Below are 20,416 nucleotides of genomic sequence, written 5' to 3'. Positions count from 1 at the left end.
GGTTTCAGTACGCGTAGACGAGCGCACCGCTGAAGCAAGCTTTTGATGTGAGCTTTTCGAGCTCCGTGTGCTTTTTGCTGTAGCTATGCCGTTCAAGCAGTCGTGCTAAATTTGTATTTGTTTGGATTGGATTTGATTTGATTTGATTGTCTATGGTGTCTATGGTGCTGTACTTGATTTCTAAGGATTTTGAAGTTTGAGGCTCTAGCGTCCGATTGAGATTTGGGGTCCTCGGTTCTTGGCCAGTGTCTCGAAATTGGGAACTAGGTCCTCGAACACTTCCTTGGCATCACGCTCGGCATTGATTTGCATCGTTATGTTGGCATATTTCTGGAGTACTGCCTTGGAGTCTTTTTTATTGGTATCCCCTTGGACATCCAACGCAATCACCATTGTAGGCGGCCCAAGACGTTCTTCCAATATCTTGGCTTCGGCTTCGTTGTGCGGATATCTATAAAAATGTAATATAAATGCATCAAGTTATATTTCCTTAAATGGATTCTTATATTTTACCCATCGATTAAATAGCCCTTGACCCCGCCACGTTGTCCCATGATTTGCTTCTCCACTAGCGGCACTATGTCGGCCAAGGGTACTTCTTTGCCATCCTTGCGTATTGCCTCGAACTTTTTGCCATCTGCACTCTTAGCCTCGATCTGGTTAAAATAGAGATGTCTCAACTAGTATTGCAATTGCGATTGCAATTGGTTTATCTCACCTCTTTGTCCACTATGGCGTTGGGATCGATGTGCGTGAAGCCATACTTCTCCACAATTTTTTGAACTTGGACGTCTTTGCCGCTGTTCGCGCTTCCCATTATCCAAACTATTGGTGCGTTCTGAAATGACTCACATTACAGACAGATTAGTGGCCAGTAGCTCACCTCTCCTCTCCTCCCCTCCCCTCCTCACAATAAACTTACCATTTTCGGGAGTAAATTTTGTTGAAATTAAAAAGCCAAACAGTATATGTACATTCAAATAAATGAATTTTTTTCGAATGTTTTGACAATGTTTGACTGGGCATGTTTTGTCGGAACTTCTCCCGTCTGCACAAAAAGTGATTGCTAACTACAATAAATTACGTGCAATTGGCCTTTTTGAGGCGCATATAAATGAACAATAATTAAACGTACAATTTATTGAGGTAGCACATCCGCAGAGTCCGACATCATCAACTAATAAAGTACAAGAACGCCTGTATCTGTTTCGATTCGCTAACCGACACGACGAGCAGGGGCGCTGTATGGAGCTGTTGACGCTGGCACTGGGCAATCTCACTGTGTGTCGGAAACGGCGCATCGGGCGGGAGAATCATCACGTTGAAGGTGGGCGTTTTGGGAGTACGCTTTTTGAAGCCTCCATTATGAAGATGCAAGTCAAACGATATACTGAAGGAAGGTGGAGTTGTTTGATCATCGGTTGGGTAATCGTTGCTTTTAAGCTGCACAATGTCGAATTTTTTAAATACATTTTCGAATCTCGCATATGTTGCTTCTGTCTTTGGAAGGTCTACAAGGCTCGTTCTTGTTGATATACATGCTTTCTTGCTGCTAGGATAGTCCCTAGACGCTGCATTTGCTTTTCGCTTTCGTGTGTCAAATTTAAAATCGATCCGCTCTCCGCTATTCTCATTCTGCTCGGTATTTGGCCACATGATAAACTGTTTGACGTCTTCCATACTCTTCTCTACAGTTGCATAGAGCGGTGAAGCTTTGATATGTGCAGCTGTTGGAATATGCCCAACCTTCTCCTTCAGCAGAGCCCAGATGCAATCTGCTCTGGTCACTGTTTCTGCTGTTGGCTGATGGCGTTTATGCCTAACCACTATATAACCAGCACGAGACAATGCTGAATAAACCAAGTAATTGTGGTACTTTTCACTCTCCAGTTCTCCAAGCAATAAGACGTAGGCCTGTTCCACGGAAACAGTCACATCATGGTACTCCAGCTGCAGGCGACCCTGGAATCGCTTGCCATGTTAATACAAATCGATACGGATCGGTTGCGGATTTACCCACCAACTCCAGAAGAAACAAGGCCTCGTAGTATTCCAAATAGAGTTTACTCTGCACGCTGTATCCGAAGCTCCCGAATTTTCCATCCTTACGCAGTATTTCCGCTGCTTGTTGTTCCTCATCCCAAGAGGCCAGAGCTCTCCCTCCGAGTCGTTCTATGCGTGGCACTGACAATTGAGCCCGCAGATTAGCTGAAGTAGAATTAACATTATATTAAATTGATGTACATCAGTCATCAATCCTACAACTTACAAAGAGCCGTGGTAATTTCCTCAAGTTCAGCTGCACTTCCCTCATTCTGTGTGCGCTTCAGGCCACCGCATGTGGCTTCGATCTCCAAGTGGCGGTGCGTAACAAGTTGCTCGGCACTGAAATTCGACGAATTTAGTTAACGCCTTAAAGATTTCATTCATTAATTACCTTAAAAACGTGTTTGTTGGGTTAATTTCAACAAATTTTGCATCGAAATCCAGGGTCCCGCTCATTTTGCACATGAACGCAAAATGAACGTTTTAGGAACACAATTAGTCGGATGAACAGGAGAGAAAGATTCACTTGGTCACGTTAACTCTTTTGGAGTAGGCGTAGGTCCAGAAGAGCAGCCGAGTCCTCGATCTGCTACACATTGGAGATTTGGTCGTCCTGTAGATGCGCCTTTAGCACAGCCTCTCTGTTTCTTTTCCAATGCACGGTTTATATGCTCTATATGCATGTAACAGTGAGTGAGCGAAACAGCGGGCAAAGAAAGAACCAAAAAGAACAAATTTAAAATTTCAAGAAATTTAAAACTTTTTCGACCGAAATCAGCTGATTTTTTACCATTTATCGATATCAGTTCAGAAAATGTATCTTATCGACCCTCAGAAATATACTGTCTCATTTTCAAAGAAATACCGTAAATACTAGTCGTTCCTATTGCTCAGTTTTGATATTCCGTTGAATAATGCTGGCTTACTAAAACTTTTGGACTTGCTCACATAGTTTTAGCCCTTTTATGAATAAATTTTCAACAAGATTAATTACTTTTAAGTACTCCCATTTATTGTATTTAAACAAAAAAGTTCAACAAAAGAACAGTAGCAATGTTGTCACGTCCATGTTGCTGGTATTTTCAGACTTATTGCTAGTCAACCGGAGTATGGCAATTTGTATACCCTATTTCGTTATTTTTTGACGATACTGTTTTCCAAGCTGTTTTAGAACGTAATTAATAAGGACCCTTTCTCAGATTGAGATGTTTAAAAAATATGAATAGTATCTTGTCTATACATCTCGTTCCCGATACCTATTCTCGGTCTCTGTAAGAAGACAATAACAGAGAACAGAACAGAACAGAAACAGAGACTGACTAGTTTCTGCCTACTTCAGAGCCAGGGATGACAAACATTTCCTCAATTCAATATCCTTTTTTCCACGGTATGCAGAATGATTATTTCGTGTCGTTTGGCCATCGATACTATCGACTGGATAATCGGTAGAGCTGCGCAGCAAAGCGGAATTGTTTGAAAGTGACAAGGATTTATATGCAATAGATAATGCACGGAAGTACGATTTGAGAGAGCGAAAATTCAATAAACCTGCGTATGGAAATTTCTTTACCCTATGTTGATTAAATTGATAAAATATAACATAATATATCGTTATACCTTGAATTTACCTATAATTCTGTGTGGTAAATTAACGATAATCGTCAAGTTTAAATGGTCAAAATGGTAGATCGTAGTTGGAGCAGACCGATCAAAATCAGATGAAAAGAACAAATCTTTATAGCTCAAACAAGCCAAGGGTAATGAATAAAATGCTGGATAAAAAATTGAATACGCCAAAATGGCAGCACTAATGGGATGCTTATATCTAACGATAGTTCACATCATCAAACTCAAGCGAGTTGGCAGGGCGGGCCATTTCAAGCCTGACGTCAAGCTTAACGCATTTTCAAAATTTGAACTTCAAGCTTGGTGATTTCCAGAGAATTGTTAATTTCAAATGAACTTATTGGTATTTGGATATGAATGATTATGGATCACGCACGATTAGTTAAATTTAAATTTACCTGCCCCAAGTCCGACCCAATGAAATAACACATTTGGTGTTCTCTATTTATAAATTTTTATTCTTTGTATAATTGTAGTTTTGTTAGTTTCGCATAACATACGCTTAACATTTTTGCCCTCTCATGCATTGGAGCTGTCGAACTCTCGAACTCGATTTAATTTGTCATATAACATTTTACACCTTGAAAATACACTTAATGGTAACTTTATGAACATTTAATACACCACATTGTTGCTTTTAACTCTTATGCTGTTAACATTTGCTCCTCCCCGTTCTTCCTATATTTTCACGTAACTTAACTTCACGTACATATGTATGTATATTGCAGGATAGTATTCTTGTTGGGGTTTTTATTGTTCGCCCTCCTCCCACTATCGCAACTAGCATTAAACTCTGAACAACGATGCGGACTCGTTTGGGTCGCTGTAAAAACTTAAATATACAAATGATACTCGCACACTATAACTAACCATACATGTATGTATAACTTTATCTTTATCCGCGTACGTACTTATAATTGATTTATATGTTTGCGTCGTGTATTGGTATTGTATAAACAGTTTCTCCCCATATAGTATTGGTTTCTTCTCTTCTCTTTTTATTTCTTTACTTTTCTTGGTTTTTCTCATTAATGCCATTGAATTGTTAACATTGTTCACCACATTTTGTGTTGCTATACATACATACATACATATGTATACATAGTATATGTGTAAATGCTTAGTTATACCATATATGTACGTATAATATATGCATGTGTATAAGTGTACATATATCTGTTTCGAATGCGTAACGCGTTAAGGTAATATTTTAGCTGCCTGCTGATAGGTTTATCTTCTCTCATTCATACATTAATACATGCATACATATATATCTCGTGTTGCCCCTCGACCCATCCACCACAGCACACAAATGGAAAGTGGCAAATGTTAAAATGATAAAATAAAAACCCCGGCAGGCACGTTTAATGGAACATTAGTAATACTCGACAGACCCAAAAACTGATTATATCTATCTATTGTACACCTATGTACAGGGCACAGGGCACAGGGCATAGGGCATAGGGCAAGGATTGGCTCAGACTATGTTCACGTTGGAACCACTGGCTGTCGGCTTGTTCGACTTCACCAGGCAAGACTGCGAGTTGTTGCCCATGCTGGAGCCGTCGAGACTGTCCAGGTCCAGTGCCGTGTCGATCATCGTGGTGTCGTGAAGCATGCGCAGCCGATCTGCTGACTTGGCCTGCTCCGCCCCGTCGCCGATCGACTTGCGCTGCGAGTGAGCGGCCACAAAGGAGGCACTCACTGGATCGTCCAGATCGAGGTCGTCGCTCAAGAGCGTCGAAGACAGCACAGTGGTGGCCTGAAGCTGCTCTCGCTGATGCTGCTGTGCCCGCTCGTCTATGATGTTCGAGTAGACGTGCAGGGCGGCGTCTGGGGGCGCTGCGTTGGAGGCACTCGCCACGTGCGGCACATTGCTGTACATGTTCTCCGTCTTGGAGGCCGAGCTGGCCAGCGCATGGTCACCGCCCATGGCGACAGCCAACAATGCAGCACCAGCCGAGGGCTTGAAGACATCGGTGGAGCCCGTTGCCGTGCCACCAGCTGCCTCCGCTCCTGCCTGCCCTTCAGCCAGGGCGGAGTTGACCAGTGCCGCCTCAAAGTCCGCGTCGAAGAGATTGCTGTAGCTACCGCTGCGGTTCCGCAGACCCCGCGCCTTATTGGTGGCAATGGCAGCCACTGCAGCCACCACCTCCGGACTGCCGACGACCACAACCTCGGCGTCGTCCAGCTCGTCCTCACTGCTGGCGGTGGCCAGCTGATTCTCGTAGCTGACCGAGGCTCCGTTCGAGAGCTGCCGCTGCTTGTGGTGCCGGTGGCGGAACTGGCGCGCCTGGGTGGCCGTCTGCTGCGTGTACGCCGGAATGTCCATCTGGGCTAGGGGAATCTCGTTGTCCACCAGCTGAGCTAGACTATTGGAATTACCTGCGGACGAGACAGAGGGCAGAGGTGACAGCGGTGTGGCTGATTAGTGAACAGTGCAGTCTCAATATTTCCGAATGTTTAGATCGTATAATCAATGCATGTAAATTATTCAAATGCTCATTACAACAAATTTGCCAACTAATTTAAAATTCGAATTTCAATTTTGAGCACTTTTTGCTAGTGGTTTTTGTGTGTCTTTTATTTGTGTGGCGTTGATGGTTGGGTTTGGATTTGGGTTTTGGTTTGGTTTGGTTTTGGGTTGGTTTTGGGTTGGTTTTGGGTTGGTATTGGGTTGGTTTTGGGTTGGTTTTGTTTTGGTTTTGGTTTGCTTTTGATTGGTTTTGGTGGAGTGGTTTTTTCTTTTATTTTTGTGTTGTGTTGTATTGTGGTTTTTGGCTGTGGGAAAAACAAAACTCTCTAAAAATGCAAATAATCATAAATGCTGAAAAGGCGGCAATTAAAATCGTAATTCGTAATTCAATTAAAACGGTTTGTCTGTTCAAATTAACATATAGTACATGTGTAATTGAATGGGCGGGCATGTGTCCATGTCCAGGCCCAATCCCAGTCCCCATTCCATTCCTTTCCATTCGGAGGCGTCGCCGGAAGGCAGGAATGCGGCGGGGCAGGGATAATCAACTTGGTTGGAAATACATATGTATGTGTGTGTGTGTGTGTGTACGAGTGTGTATGCATGTCTGTATATCGATTGATAAGCCCTTAACCAATAAACAACGGAACACTGTTAAATGTCGCAAAGCATAAACGTGAAATATGCGCTAATTACTCGGATTCAATGGTTAATTCGGTGCCAATTGGAACAATTTAAAGCATGCTTGCAAAATGTCGTGAATACATTTAGTGGGTAGTGGATTTTACAGTAGAACTGATGTGTCGCTTACGAGGTGGCCAATAAAATACTGTTCTAAATACTGTGTTTAACTCCAACTTTTTGGCTTGTGTGTTGTATGTGTTTTTGTTTGTGTGTTCCACGTGTCTGAGGGTCTCAGGGTCTGTGTGTACGGATGGATGGATGGATGGATGGATGGTGGTGTTGCCTTCCGTCTGTCAAAAGTATGCGTTTGATGGTTTCAACTCAACATGAGAATATATGTATGTATGTATGTATTGGCATGTGGGATGTGTAGAAGCGAGTATGGAGTATACTTTAGCTAGTATTTGCACTGGCCACTGGATACGTATAAGATAAGCAGGGGGTCGTGGGGTAAATCAACTCAAATATAGTATGGATATGGGGGTATATGCGGTGTAGCTAATTCCAAAATGAATGTCTAAAGCGTTATTAATTGTAATTTCGGATATTTGTACATACAATACAACAATAAAATGCTTTTGTTTTTTGTTCTTTAGAAATATTGTACTTTGCTTTAGGAGAGAACTCACCCAATTAAGGCTTAAAATGCATTTTTTACTCTAGTCTTAAGCGGCCCTCGACAACTTTCGCTCAATTGCAGTATTTGGTATTTGGTATTTGTTTTTGGTTATATATCGTTATTAGATCGTTAGTTTTTTGTAAAATTGTTCAACAACAAGCAACCAATTTGTATTGGTTGTATTTCCACAGTCAAGTTGAAAGATATAGAAAGAGTTTGACATTAGTGTGCGATAAATCAGGAGAAAACATTGGTAGGTTGGTATGTTGGTAGGTTTGTGGGTTGGTAGGCTGGTAGGCTGGTAGGTTGAATTCAGTTCATGGTACGAGTATATAACGAGAGGCTAAAGGCTGTGGATGGACGAGTGCGCGCTTTGCCATTCAAATCAAAACTAAGAAACTTAACGAACGGAACGGAACGGAACGGAAGGGGAACGAAATGGTATGGATAGCGAGTCAGCGAAACAGCGAGACGACGATAGAGAGACGCGAACTAAAACTCAAGAAGAACGAACTGCTGCAAAGAAACGCTCCCTTCGTCTGTGTGTGTGTGTCTGTGTGCGTGTGGATCTGTGGATCGTGTCTGTGGATCGGTCGAGGTTCCGCGTACTCGCTGGAACGTTCAGGAACGTAAGCAGAAGAGCGTAAGGCCTCATCTACTCGGATCCGTACTTATACTTTAGTTGTGTGTGCGGTATCTGTTCACTCGATCCGCCAACATTTCATTCAGATCGATCAGTTTTATTGCCCAACATTTAACCATACATAATGTATATTATATATATGTATATATAGGTATATAAATCTACTTTTGCATCGTTTAACACTCGCTTCATGCTCCGATTCGGCATGAAATATATATATATATACTGTATATATATGTATCTGTCTGTATATGCATGTGTATATATAACTATCTATAACTTCAATTACCTCGCTAATGCGTCGTACTATGCTTGCAATTAATTATAAAAGGAACTCATAATATTGTTAATGCTCAAGATTTAAAGCTGAGGCGTTCGTTCGCGTTTGTTCGCGCCCGTTCGCTCCGTTCGTGAACCCAGTTCGCTCCGTTCGTGAACCCAGCAACAGTGACTTCCGGGACAACCGCAGAGCGTGCGGCCTGTCCCCGTTTCTGCCCCCAACAAATGTCAATTACTATTACAACTAGGTATAAATAGATACATATTTCGTTTCAATTTCATGTTCGATTTCAACACACTCCCATCTCCATCTCCATATTATCTCTATTGCTAATTATTTGCTGCAGTCACTTGGCAATGCTAATGCTAATGCTCCCTTCCCCGATACGAGTATTCAACGTTTAAGTACGAGTATTTCAATATTTGATATTCCATTCGATTCGACTCGTTAGCAACAATTTTGGTTGTATTTGGTTTCTGTATTCTGTATTTTCAGTATTCTCTGTATTCGACTAGTAGTTAAAAATGACTCCCTTAAAACCGATACATCGTCATAGTACATATATCAAATTCTTATTGAATTCCATACGTTAGTTTACGCTTAACTTTCATTGTAAAAATGAACAAAGTTCTAACAAAATGTTGCTTCGATAAATGGCAGTTATTTTGGCTCATTAAGATTTTTGCTAACTCTTGCATTTAATTTCTATTCTCCAATTGCGTTTAAGTGTTTTCAGTGTATCGTATGTTCGTATGTTGTATGTTCTTCCGCTCTGTGGTGTCTTTCTTCTAGATCTTCTCGTTCGGTTGAAACCTTCAAAATTATTCAAAACTTCAACGAAAGTCCAAGTGACTGCGATCGTTTGGTGGCGTGGCCCTTTGGCCAGGAATCCAGCATGATTCCGAGAACAAAACACAAAACTCAAATCAAAAATCCAAAAACTTAATCTTCTTTCAAGCGAACAAAGTTTAAGTTGAACATGCTTGGTAGGGATGTTGGTTGGTTGGTTGGTGGCATCACTATTGGAGGTGGCGGCGATGGGACGTAGACCAGGGTGGATATACATACATGGGGGGCGGGGAGACTCCCTCCTGGCCCCTGGCGCCGGTGGGCCCTTGCACCGCGTGCAGAGGAGCACCGGCGTGATTAGCCAGGGAAACAGGTGCTACATAAACGTAAAAGTTTCTATGAACCAACTTTTCATTTCATTCAGGATCGGGGCTGGGGGCTCTACAGCGGAATGCGGATAGCGGATAGCGGATACCGGATACAGAGGTCGGAGGTCGGAGGTCGGACATGGACAAAATCATAAAATACAATTTAGCAATTTACATACTTCTATATCTACGCATACAACGGGGAGGGGGAAACTCAAGAGCAGGATTTCGGGGCTGCAAACTGAAGACTTTACTCTCCTGCTAGCTTCTAAGCGCGTCAGAGAATGGAAGCCAAATGTGTTATGCCCCATTCAGACTCTTCGAAAGTCCCTAAAGTCTTCTCTCATCAAAGAACGCCAAAGGAGGCCAAAAAAAGAAGCCTGCACAGCCAGAACAAAACTGGGCTTTCTCTAGCAGAGGCCTGGAAGCAGCAGGAAGCGGGCCAAGAGCCTAGGCCTGGGCCTGGGCCTGCGTCTGGTTCTGTTTCTGGTTCTGGTCCTGGTCCTGGTACTGGGGCCTGCCTTATGTACAGCGCCTAACAACCAATTAATGAAGTCCTGGGCGACTTCGAGCACCGCACGGGGCAGGTGGACAACGACAACAGCGGGGGAGCGAGCTGCGTACTATGACGAGTCGCTGCCCGCGGCATCCTCGATAATCGAGTTGAGATCTATGTTGAACGAGTACTCGTAGAGGTTCGAGTAGCGGTCGCGTTCCTTCCACGGCGACCGGTGATTCATATAAAGATTTCGTTTACTAACACGGAAGATCTGGCTGTCCTTGATCGACTGATCGTCGTCGCAGGGTTCACCGCCACCGCCAAAGTCGCACTCTCGAATGGTCAGCCGGTTGGTCGGCGACTTCAGCTCGAACATCACCTCCTGGTGCTTGTAGCGCGACCGCATCGGCAGCGGCTGGTATCCGGCGATGTTCACCTTCTGCGAGTCCACCGACTGCGTCGACTGGCGGCGCATCCCGCGCGCCGATTTCCCGAACGGGAAGTTGAACTTGGAGGTGTTGTCGGTGTGGCGTTGCGGGGAGTAGTACTTGAAGTCGCTGGGCGCCGGCGGCTGTGGCGCCGACGTGTGTATGGTCGTCAGCGTGGTGCTGCTGCCTGATACCGCTGCACTGCCCTGCAGCTGCAGCTGCAGCGTCGACGGGCGTCGCGGGGCCAGTGGCGGCGGCACCGGGGCCAGGGAGGCCGAGGCAGAGCCTGAGGTGGGGGCCGTCGTCGAGGACGACGAGCCACCGCCACCGCCAGCGCCAGCGCCCCCGCCCCCGCCACCGCCTGCCGACCCAGTGGCTGCCGCTGCCGCTGCCACCGCCGCTGCCTCAGCCATGGCCGTGGCCACCGACACGCTCCCAATGGCCGTCGTCTGCTGGGCGTGCACATGGTGGTGCAGCAGCGGCAGCGGCGAGTTGCGCACATCGTCGTACGACGGCGTCAGCGGCAGGTGCAGCGAGCGCCTCAGGTTCAGCCGGTACGAGGATGAAGTGGCCGGCGAGCGCACCAGCGAGGGCGAGTGGAGGTTCGAGTGCGAGCGGGCGAGTGCCTCCTGCTGCATCTGCAGCTCGGCGGCCACCAGTTGTTGCTTCTGTAGCTGCTGCTGTTGTAGCTGTAGCTGCTGCTGCTGCTGCTGGTGGTGGTGGTGGTGCAGCTGCAGCTGATGTGGTTTTGGTTGTTGTGGGTGGTGTTTGAGTTGTTTGTGCTTGTTGGCTTTGAACTGGTGCTGGGCGCTGGCGGGCAGCAGTGTTTGCAGTGAGCACCTCTGGTGCTGCTGCTTGCGGGACTTACCGTTCTGGACCAGGTCGTAGCTGGGTGGCGGGTGTTCGAAGCCGTTCCCGTTGCCGTTCCCGTTGCCATTGCCATGGCCATGGCCATGTCCGTGTCCATGTCCATGGCCGAGGCCGTGGCCGTTGAGGGCGGCTGATGCGGCGGCCCCTGATCCGTCCATTGTTGAGGAGGAGGGATTCGACTGGATTTGGTTGGTGGTCAGTGGTGGTAGTTGTTGTTGTTGTTGTTTCAGTGTGATTTGATTGATGTTGTTGTAGTTTTGGTGGTGGTTGTGGTTGTGGTGGTGGTGGTGGTAGTTGTTGTTGTTGTTGTTACCAAAAAGAAACATTGCATGGAACACAAAAAAAAAAAGGAGTAGAAAAATACAGATCAGATCGTCAAAATGTTGTGCACAAAGATCATCGGTACGAGAGATTTAATAAGGTTTTTGAAGCAAGCAGAGTGCCCAGACATTTAGATATTGTTCGGTGAGAGGGTGCTCGGTTCGGATCGGAGTGGAGTGGATTGATTCGGTCGCTTACCTCGTCGTAGAAGCGGGGCTTCAGCTCCGCCCCCCCTATGCTGATGCCGCCGCCCGCCCCCCCAATGCCGCCGCCCGGGCCGCCCAGCATGGGCTGCGCGGTGGTGACCATATGGGAGGCGCTCAGCACATCGCTGAGGGCGTGCCGGGGACTGGACTGATGCTGCATCTGCTGGATGTACTCGTCGGTGGCAAAGCCGCGCCTGTCGAAAAACGATTAGTGGGGATTGCAAAACGACTGTCTCTCTCTCCGGGTGTGTGTGTGGCATGTGGCTTGTGGCATGTGCCATGCGGTACTCACCTGTCAATCATCGAGGGCGTCATGGGTCCGCATAGGATGTGGCAACAATTGAGGCAGATGTTGCCCCGCGAGTAGGGGTTCTGGGTGCGCGGCCCGCCCTTCGATGAGAAGGATCCCTTGAGCTGCGGGAAGAGATTGCTTAGCGGTGCTGGAGAACATCCCTGACGGCCTCAGGGCATACTCACATCCTCATTGGTCGTCTGGTCGCTCGTCGTCAGATAGGTGTGGAATCCGGCCAGTCCGATGACGGACCATATCGAAAAGAAGCAAATGAACACAACAATCACAGTGAAGGGCGCCTTCTTTATTACTTCGAAGACCTCTTGCTCGGTTTTCATCACTGTTGGGGGGTTGGGAGGAGAATGGTTACTCTTTTTCGATCTGTGGAGCACTTTGCACTCTATACTCACATAAAACTAAATGCGTCACAGAGCACGAGAATATAAATACAGCTAAAAATGCCAATGAGACTAGAAACAAATAAAAGAACCGATAGTTCCGCTTTCCCACGCAGTTTCCCACCTGCAACGAGGGGCAGAGAGGGGGTAGAGAGGGGGGGGGGAGAGAGACATTAAGACCGAAAGTACAAACAGAATGAAGACCCTTGGCATAATAAGGTTAATTGCATTTTCACGAGAGCTGCGCGCCGCAGCATTTCGTAATTTGTTGCCAGCGCCAGAGAAATGCCTTCATTTCAGGAGGCGCCCCCACAGCCCCCACAGCCCCCACAGCCCCCTCCAACGCCCGCTTTGAGCCGCCCAAAAACGCCTTCTGCCAAAGCCCCAAAAGGCAGTAGTCGACCTTCAAGCTGGCAGCATCAGCAGCCACTGCGGTATGATAGGGTCCTCCTCTGGGGGGTTTGAAGCACGCCTCAGCCGGCAAATGAGAAAGGGGTGCGGAAAAAGGACGGCACGGACCCTGTTTCGCGCTGGTCGGAGATCTGCACACCCTTCTATCCATCCTTATGTTCAGATCTGTGCAGAAAACGACAGTAAACTATCGTACAAGGACTGGGAAACGATACAAATCGCCAAGTGTTCGCTAAATTATCGTAAACATGGCTCAAAGCTCGCTCGAGGACTGAGCGACGAATCTACCCGCAATTCCGCTGAATGTAGTGGAAATCCCATGGCTGCCACTCCGTTTAGGGTATCTGCGTGCCCCACACGGGCACACATCTGCCAGCCATGCAAACAGCTCCACAAATACGAGTGTGCTGTGCGGCTACTTGGGCTGTGGTGGCTGTGCGAGATTGTGGTCTGTTTGCTTGGTCCGCGCCCAGCCACATCTTGTTGCATCATTGAGGCGCTTGCGGGTATCCGCTTTGCTCTGCCTGCGACAAAAACTACGGGGCGGAGGGGCCCTGTGGCCGGGTGCGCTTTTTATCCGAGAGATGGAAAGGGCGAGAGACGTGACGCGCGCGCTCTGCTGAAATTATTTTTGCTAAAATATTAGCAACCTCAGCGGTTGGCGCTGTGGAATTGGGTTAAAGTCAGACCCGCAGTGGCACAGTGCTCTGTGGGCGGACAGAGGAGGCAGGGTGGAGGCATTGGCTGTTTTTGTGTCCCACATTTGCGCGTCCAATGAATGCGCACAGCAGCCCCGCATTAGGCGAGGGCCCAGGCTCAATGTCAGGCAGTCGGGGCACTGGGGACACTGCCGGCCCGTGATTAAAAGCCAGGCTACGGGCTAGGGGGGCTAACGAGGTCCTTGACTTACCCAGGGACAGTGGTGATCGAAGCGGTCCACACAGTTGTCGCACAGGCTGCAGTGGGAGGCCCGCGGTGGCCGGAAGATCTTGCAGGTGAAGCAGTACTTCAGCTTGACCGTCTGGCCCTTGACGAGCACCTCCTTGGTGCGCGGCGGCGGGCGGTACGTGGGGCTGTTCAGCGAGTTTGGCACCTCTGTAGCGAGCAGAGCAGCCCGAACCGGAACCGGATGTGCGGCAGGGACGTGCAATGGCGTAGCGGAAGTGCAGCATCAGCATCGACAGCCGGAGGACCGCGCGCAGCAGCGTGTTGTTGACATGCAAGAAAGGAGGAGAGAAAGGGAGGAGGGGAGAGAGAGAGAGCAAAAGTTTTCTCATTTTAAATATTTTATATAAAGGCAACAACAACAGCGACTCATTAGTGCAGGGGGGAAACGCAGCGCCAGCGACAGCGACAGCGCCAGCGCTCGCTTTGATGATGATTTTCATGTGGACTTTATTTTTCCTCCATTCTATGTCGTGGCACGCTCATTACTTTTCATGTGCCCCCTTGCCGCACAGAACACACAAACAAACACACACACACACACACGCAGATTCGCAGGCCACTCCTCAAACATTTCACCCATGCCCCCGCCCAGCCCCCAGCACCCTCCACCCAGCACACACAAACTTAATGAAGTGAAAACAAATATATATATACTGCATATATGTGATGACTGCGACTGCGACTGTGTGCTGGTTGGGGCGCGGGGCTTTTGGGCTGAGGGGACATGGCCAGGATTCTGGCCGCGGTATTCAGGCAACGGCAACAGGCACAGCCGACGACCTTGGCCACATTTCCTTTCGGACGGACTGTGGCAGGGCCCGCCACTGCGGGAGCAGTACGTACCAATTTGCTTTTCAATATAGGCCGCCTCGTCGTTGGAGGCACGCGGTATGACGCCCGGGTCCGTGAAGGTTGTGCGCAGCAGGGAGCTCATCGTGAAGAAGTAGAGGACGGCGCCCACAATGGGAATGACTGGGTTGATGCGCTCCGCCAGGAACGGGCAGCTGCAACGAAACAAAAGAACGGTTACATACAGATCGTGCTCATGATTAGGCAATGAGGACTCGGTCGGCAAATAAACATCGGTTCCCGTCCGATATTAGCTATTAAATCTGGAATCAAGTGGTTCTCTACCGAAACATGCTCACAGATGCTGCAACACTGCGTCCAAGCCCTGACGGAACTATACACGGCGGTCCGCTGGCTCTCTTTCGGGTCTTATTCCACGCTCCGCACTTCAGAGTCCGCTTTGACGTCTTGTTTGACGAGAGAGACAGAGAAGAACGAAGTTTGCTGTGGTATTGCACAAAATAAGACCCGAAAAAAAAGCGCGCTGCGGGAGTGGACCAACTTGTATATGGTTGGTCATGGTCCAAGTCCCTCTCGCGCTCTAGCTCTCTCGATCTCTGGCCCTCATTGGGGCTTAGTTGTCACAGTCTTCGCTAACCTTCGAGGCTTCGTGCTACGGGCACGAGCATCATCCTGACTCGATCTAACCCTTGAACTGCCTCGTCACGGGTTTGGCTTAGGCCTGCCCGTACATACATCCTATTTCGCTACCGTTCGTATTTGTATCCAAAGGAAACCACTCGGAAGCAAACATTTAAAGGCTGAAAAGCCGAATGGCTTACATCCCAGCAAGGATTCGAAAGAAATTAAGAACAAATTGAATTAAGGATGTCCATTGAATTGCCTCCCCAGGCTCGGCTCCTGGGTCCCGACTGAATGAAGAGACTGCCCCAAAGGGCAGAGCAGTGCTCAGAGATGCATAGAAAAAGTCCCCGGTGTTTTGGCAATGCCCCAAATCCCGTAGCCCGTGCAAATATGTGCCGAAATAGGGGGCCGAGAGGGGCACGTGTCTCCCCGAGGAAGCTCGCCCTGCCCCACGCATCGTATTGTTCCCTAATACCCAGTGCGTGCCAACGATTTGCGAATAGCAAAAGTCGCCGCTTTCACTCGTGTCCCCGCTCCCCCCCCTCGCCCGGACAGCACAGTGACAATTATGTGTGACAAGTCCCAGAGCTACGCTCCGAATGTAATCGGCATCGGTGGGGACGGGGATGGGGATGGGAATGGGGCTGGGGCTGGGGACGGGCCAGTGGCATCATTTCGGGGACACTCACTCAATGCAGTCCGGAGACAGAGCGACAGTAGAACCATCCGAAAATAGTTAAATACATTTGTCATGACAACGCAATTCCCCCTGCCACAAAGCTCGCCTAAATGGGAATGCATTCAGAAAATGGTTTCCTCGCATTCAGCTGGCAAATCGCTGACAATGCCCTAAAGAGGGGTATGGGTGGCAGGCACGGTAGGAGGCAGGAGGCACGATTGCATTGTGCTACCTTTTAGCGATTTGCATTGCGAGCGCGTCGGGCGAAACACAATTTCAGTTTGCCCACATCCCCGGGCTGCCAGAGTCTGCAGGTCCACGAGGATGGGGACGAGGACGAGGACGAGATGCTGCCACTACTGCGGATGTGGGGGCGAATATGTTATGTGGATTCGCGGGAATATCTGCAGGAATAACTATGCGAGCACTCAAAGGCATTGCAGATATTGTAATGCCCATCCATGCTCCATCCAGTTGCCGGTTCCTGGGCTGCTTGCCTCCGCTTCCACTCGACTGTGCGCTAATGCAAAGCAAGCAATGGAAATAAAATCGCGGTGCGGCATGGTGCGGGGGCAGCTTTTCAGCAGCGAATAAATTTTGGATTGCAGGGAGGGAGGGAGGTAGGGAGGAGAGACGGTTCTAGGCCGGGGGATTCCAATCTCTTTCTTTGCGGTGCAGCCGCACACCCACGCCTCCCGCGCGCCCCTCACATGCGGCGCCTCCTTTCAGTGCTCGGAGATGATTTCGTGCAGAAAATGTTGAGCATAATTTGGTCTAATCGCGCTGTCGGCAGTGCACCGTGCACCGTGCACCGTGCAGCATGCAGCCGCTTTAACATCCTTTTCTATTGCTATTTGTACTACGTGACGTATGCGTTATTTGGCCAAAAACCCGGAAACGCACCCGGACACTGCAACATTGCAACTAAATTGAATCGCAGCTAAACGTTTGTGGGCGTAACCCCCCCGACACGTGCCCCACACGCCTCTCGCACGTAATCGCCGTATATTTATTCTGTACAAACCCGTAGATCGGGCATTATTATTATGTATGATTATGGGAGCCACGTGCGGCAGCGGCAGCAGAAGCACCTTGCCCCAACTTTAGTTTAAGCTAATCCCAGGGTGACTCCTCTGTCCTGGGGATTCGATTGGCTGCTGTCTGTGTCGCATATCCGATTATTTTTGCCTATCGTTCGACTACCGTTCAACCAATCGTGTCATCGATAAGAGATTTTCGTGGACCCCTGTGGCCATAGAGATCCCTTTTTAAAGAGAGAGCCATTGAGGCCTCAGTGCCTCACAGGAATCGCACCTCCAGCAGCAGAGGAAGACGCTGGAGACGCTGCTGGAAATATCCTCAAAGATTCACGTGAATGCTGCTATCAAAACTCAAACAAATTTCAATTCCTGCCTCGAATTTGCGGAAAAAACCAAACCCAAACGGAGATCCTGTGGCACAATTCAATCGAAGTAATTTACACATCAAATGCCAGGACAGAGCCCAAGAAATGTGGGCCGCATGACTGAAGCTCAAATGAAAGCAGAAATCCAAGCTGCTGCTCTCCGTGGAGAGGAGGACACACTTCTGTGGGCAACACATTTGAATGCCACCAAACCAGGAGGCAGATTGACAAATCAAAAGCTGAAACTATTTGTGGCCCTCGGCGGTCCTTGACGAAGCCCGTAATTCAACAGATGCTCCGTAGACGGAAACAGCGAGAGAAAGACTGAAAAAGTATCCAGCAGTGGCAGTAGGAGGAATGCTGACATCGTCCTTTGCCAGGCCAAGCATAACGCATACGCCACGTTGCACAGCAATAATTACATGCCATTGGATACGACGAGAGAGAGCAGCCACAGCCACAGCCAGAGCCACAGCTAGAGTCCAAGAGTCCAAAGTCAGAGACCATTAATGTGGGCGTAATTGGAAATCAAGCATGATCCGGGGCTCGGTGGCGGCAGGAAGGGTTACGGGGGCGGGTTGTGTGCTGGTCGCAATGCTTAATTAGCAACGTATACATTTTGCAAACAATGCAACTACTCGTGCCACGAAACGGAATGACAGAGAGACAGACAGACAGACAGAAGAGGCCGCAGGGGGCAGGACCTGGACGTGGACAAATGGCAAACCATCGAATCGTTGGTCGTGGAATACTCACTCGAACGCAAAGAAGAGCGCACTGGTGCCGGTTATCAGGATGCACGTCAAGTAGAAGACGCCCGTGTGCGGTGCGGACATTAGCAATCCATCGCAGTAGAATTTATTGCGTCCGGCAAACAGTTCCCATTTGCGTGTGACGCGCTGGTTGGGTGCCATGTTACTGCAACAGCAGCAGCAGAGCAGATTCATTGGTGCGGGCTTTGGGGTGGTCTCTGCCTCCTCCTACGCTGCTGCTCCCGTGCTGGGCTTCTCCTGAATGGGGGATATGACAAAGAATGCTGAATGCTGGATGTGACAATGCCTTTGCTGCTCCTCCTCTTCCTGGTGGTGATGTGGGGCCTCCGATGAAGGTGGTGGTGGGCTATGTTTTGCAGCTGTTGTGGATGTGGATGTGGATGCCACTGCCACTGCTGCTGACAGACGACCGCTTGGCTGCAGTTGACGAAATTATGCTGTTTGTCGTCCTCCTTGCTGGCTCTCGTCAGAGCGGCGTGTTCATGTGTGGCTGCTGCTGCTGCAACGCTTGCGGCATGCAAAAACCGAATTCCCTGCCACAAGATGCCTGCAACAGGAATGCAAAACTTTAAGCTTGCTTCCTGCTTTCCTGCTTTCCTCCTTTTGGTTTCTGCTTGTTTTTGTTGCTCAGTCGTTGGTCGGGGCTTGTATGGGGGGCTCGTTGTACGGGTTGCTCGGGGTCTCGGCAAAAAATATATAAATTTTAATCAGAATTAATGTCTAGCTCTCTCTCTATCGCTCTATCGCTGTATCGGCTGCCTGTCTGCGGTTCTGCAAGCGTTCGCGCTCTTCCAAAAGCAATTTCGTCCACTTTGTTGCGTTGTCCACGGTCCACGGCATCAGCCACATTGCGTTTCAATTGCCTCCACTCCGTGTGTTCCGTGTGCTCCGTGCTCCGTGCACCGTGCACGTCCCGCGCACTCCTCCGCGCTCGGCTTTAATTAAAGCAGGACGCCACTCATTTCCCTGCAGCCGGCCTCTGTGCAAGCTTCTCTCCCTTCGCTCTCCGCTTGCCGCTCTCCGCTTGCCAGTCTCCGCTTGCCACTCTCCGTCCGTGTACGTAATGTTGGCCCGTGCTCGATCTGGGTACAGCAATTATTTGCTCGGCTTTGTTGGCATTTCCCGCTGCCGAACTTTCGGGGCACGCACACTTTCGGGCAGCTCCTCTCCGCTTTTTTGGCGCCCCGGCTCTCCCGATTCCTTTATGATTCAATTATCCTTCGCTAGTCGCTGGTGGCGCCCCGAACAGTAGTTAAAATTGGCGTTGGCGTTGGCGTTGGCCGTCGGATTGGTTTGGCGTGCAGTGGAGTGGAGTGGGTCCTGCAACGAGAGAGAGAGAGAGAAAGTTGTAGAAAGTAGAAAGTAGAAAGGAATGAGCAATTGCAAGCAAATATAATCATTAAGTTATTTTGATTAAGAACTTTTGTGCGGGTGGCACCCAAGAAAGGGCTTCACAAACTTCCAGAACGGAACAATCAGAATCAGTAACGGAAAACGCTCCACGAGAGAAAGAAGAAAGTTATTTTCTAAGGATTTCTTAATGCCAAGCCCGTCGTTATTGTCGAATTTTCTTCTCGATTGCGGAACTGCCGGATGGAGAAAAGACCGGCCACTGGGGGTTCGCTGGAGACACCCTCCATGGGCTAGAGATCAGAGACTTTTGTAATATACCCACTTATACTTTGACTATAATCGTATGTTATGATATATTGATGGATGTAAAATAGAGTTTAAACTCATTGAATGGTAGTTTGCCCAGAAACTCGGCAACAAATGGGGGCAAAGATTTCAAAACAAGTCACAGCGTGGTAAAAGTATAATCGGGAGTACTTTTTAGGCAGTTTAGGCAAAGATTACCCTGGTTTTCCCCATTCCTAGGTGTTTTGTCTCAATATTAGGGATACTCCCTTCCGCCTTCCTTCCGTCTTTTCTACACTGCCAGAGACGGCTCTAAGCCTTTCCCGTGCCTGGCCCACTTATGATTCATGCATTTCTCATCGCACAGATCCATTAGGCAATGCATAAATTAGGCAAATGCCAGCATCCAGGGGCTTAGACGAGAGAGTCCATAATTCAGGCCGTGCTATAAACCGACTAAAAGATTATTCGCCACTGAAATGCGCTAATTCGCAGCTTTTCGGGAGACTTCCGCCAGCTAATTGGCGGTAATCAAGTTAACCATACGCACTGTATGCCCCGCAAACCGCCCCCGCCCCCACTC

General features: G+C 48.5%; 3 protein-coding genes across 4 annotated transcripts in view; all 3 read right to left on the bottom strand.

The window, feature by feature from the left end:
• Window positions 1–2: 2 nt before the first annotated feature.
• Window positions 3–977, bottom strand: LOC113565974 (adenylate kinase isoenzyme 1-like). The gene is made up of 4 exons (XM_026989479.1): window positions 923–977; window positions 719–838; window positions 514–656; window positions 3–451 (listed from the first exon to the last, which is right to left on the bottom strand). The coding sequence occupies exons 1-4, from the start codon at window positions 923–925 to the stop codon at window positions 205–207; spliced, it is 513 nt and encodes a 170-aa protein (XP_026845280.1). The 5' UTR covers window positions 926–977; the 3' UTR covers window positions 3–204.
• LOC6596074 lies at window positions 972–2,753 on the bottom strand. 2 transcript variants are annotated; one of them, XM_026989475.1, is made up of 5 exons: window positions 2,438–2,753; window positions 2,270–2,385; window positions 2,021–2,208; window positions 1,136–1,962; window positions 972–1,048 (listed from the first exon to the last, which is right to left on the bottom strand). In XM_026989475.1, the coding sequence occupies exons 1-4, from the start codon at window positions 2,509–2,511 to the stop codon at window positions 1,174–1,176; spliced, it is 1,167 nt and encodes a 388-aa protein (XP_026845276.1). In that variant the 5' UTR covers window positions 2,512–2,753; the 3' UTR covers window positions 972–1,048; window positions 1,136–1,173. The 2 variants fall into 2 exon arrangements, with proteins under 2 accessions (XP_026845276.1, XP_026845277.1); XM_026989476.1 differs by having other exon boundaries at window positions 1,041–1,070.
• Window positions 2,754–4,112: 1,359 nt separating this feature from the next.
• LOC6596077 (palmitoyltransferase app) overlaps window positions 4,113–20,416 on the bottom strand; it is a 62,515-nt gene continuing 46,211 nt past the window's right edge. Inside the window, exons 3-11 of the mRNA XM_002021072.2 lie at window positions 18,179–19,515; window positions 14,748–14,908; window positions 13,867–14,051; window positions 12,558–12,669; window positions 12,333–12,487; window positions 12,148–12,269; window positions 11,848–12,049; window positions 11,327–11,507; window positions 4,113–6,057 (exon numbers count right to left, since the gene is read on the bottom strand). Of these exons, the coding sequence (XP_002021108.2) occupies window positions 5,150–6,057; window positions 11,327–11,507; window positions 11,848–12,049; window positions 12,148–12,269; window positions 12,333–12,487; window positions 12,558–12,669; window positions 13,867–14,051; window positions 14,748–14,908; window positions 18,179–18,369 (2,217 nt within the window). The 5' untranslated portion in view covers window positions 18,370–19,515 and the 3' untranslated portion in view covers window positions 4,113–5,149. The remainder of the gene's footprint in view (window positions 6,058–11,326; window positions 11,508–11,847; window positions 12,050–12,147; window positions 12,270–12,332; window positions 12,488–12,557; window positions 12,670–13,866; window positions 14,052–14,747; window positions 14,909–18,178; window positions 19,516–20,416) is intronic.

Source organism: Drosophila persimilis, unplaced genomic scaffold (assembly GCF_003286085.1).
Source record: "Drosophila persimilis strain 14011-0111.01,24,50 unplaced genomic scaffold, DperRS2 tig00000431-arrow-pilon, whole genome shotgun sequence".
In the NCBI taxonomy this organism is placed as follows: Eukaryota; Metazoa; Arthropoda; class Insecta; order Diptera; family Drosophilidae; genus Drosophila; species Drosophila persimilis.
Note: the sequence above shows the minus strand (reverse complement) of the source record. Positions and strands in the feature narration are given on the sequence as shown.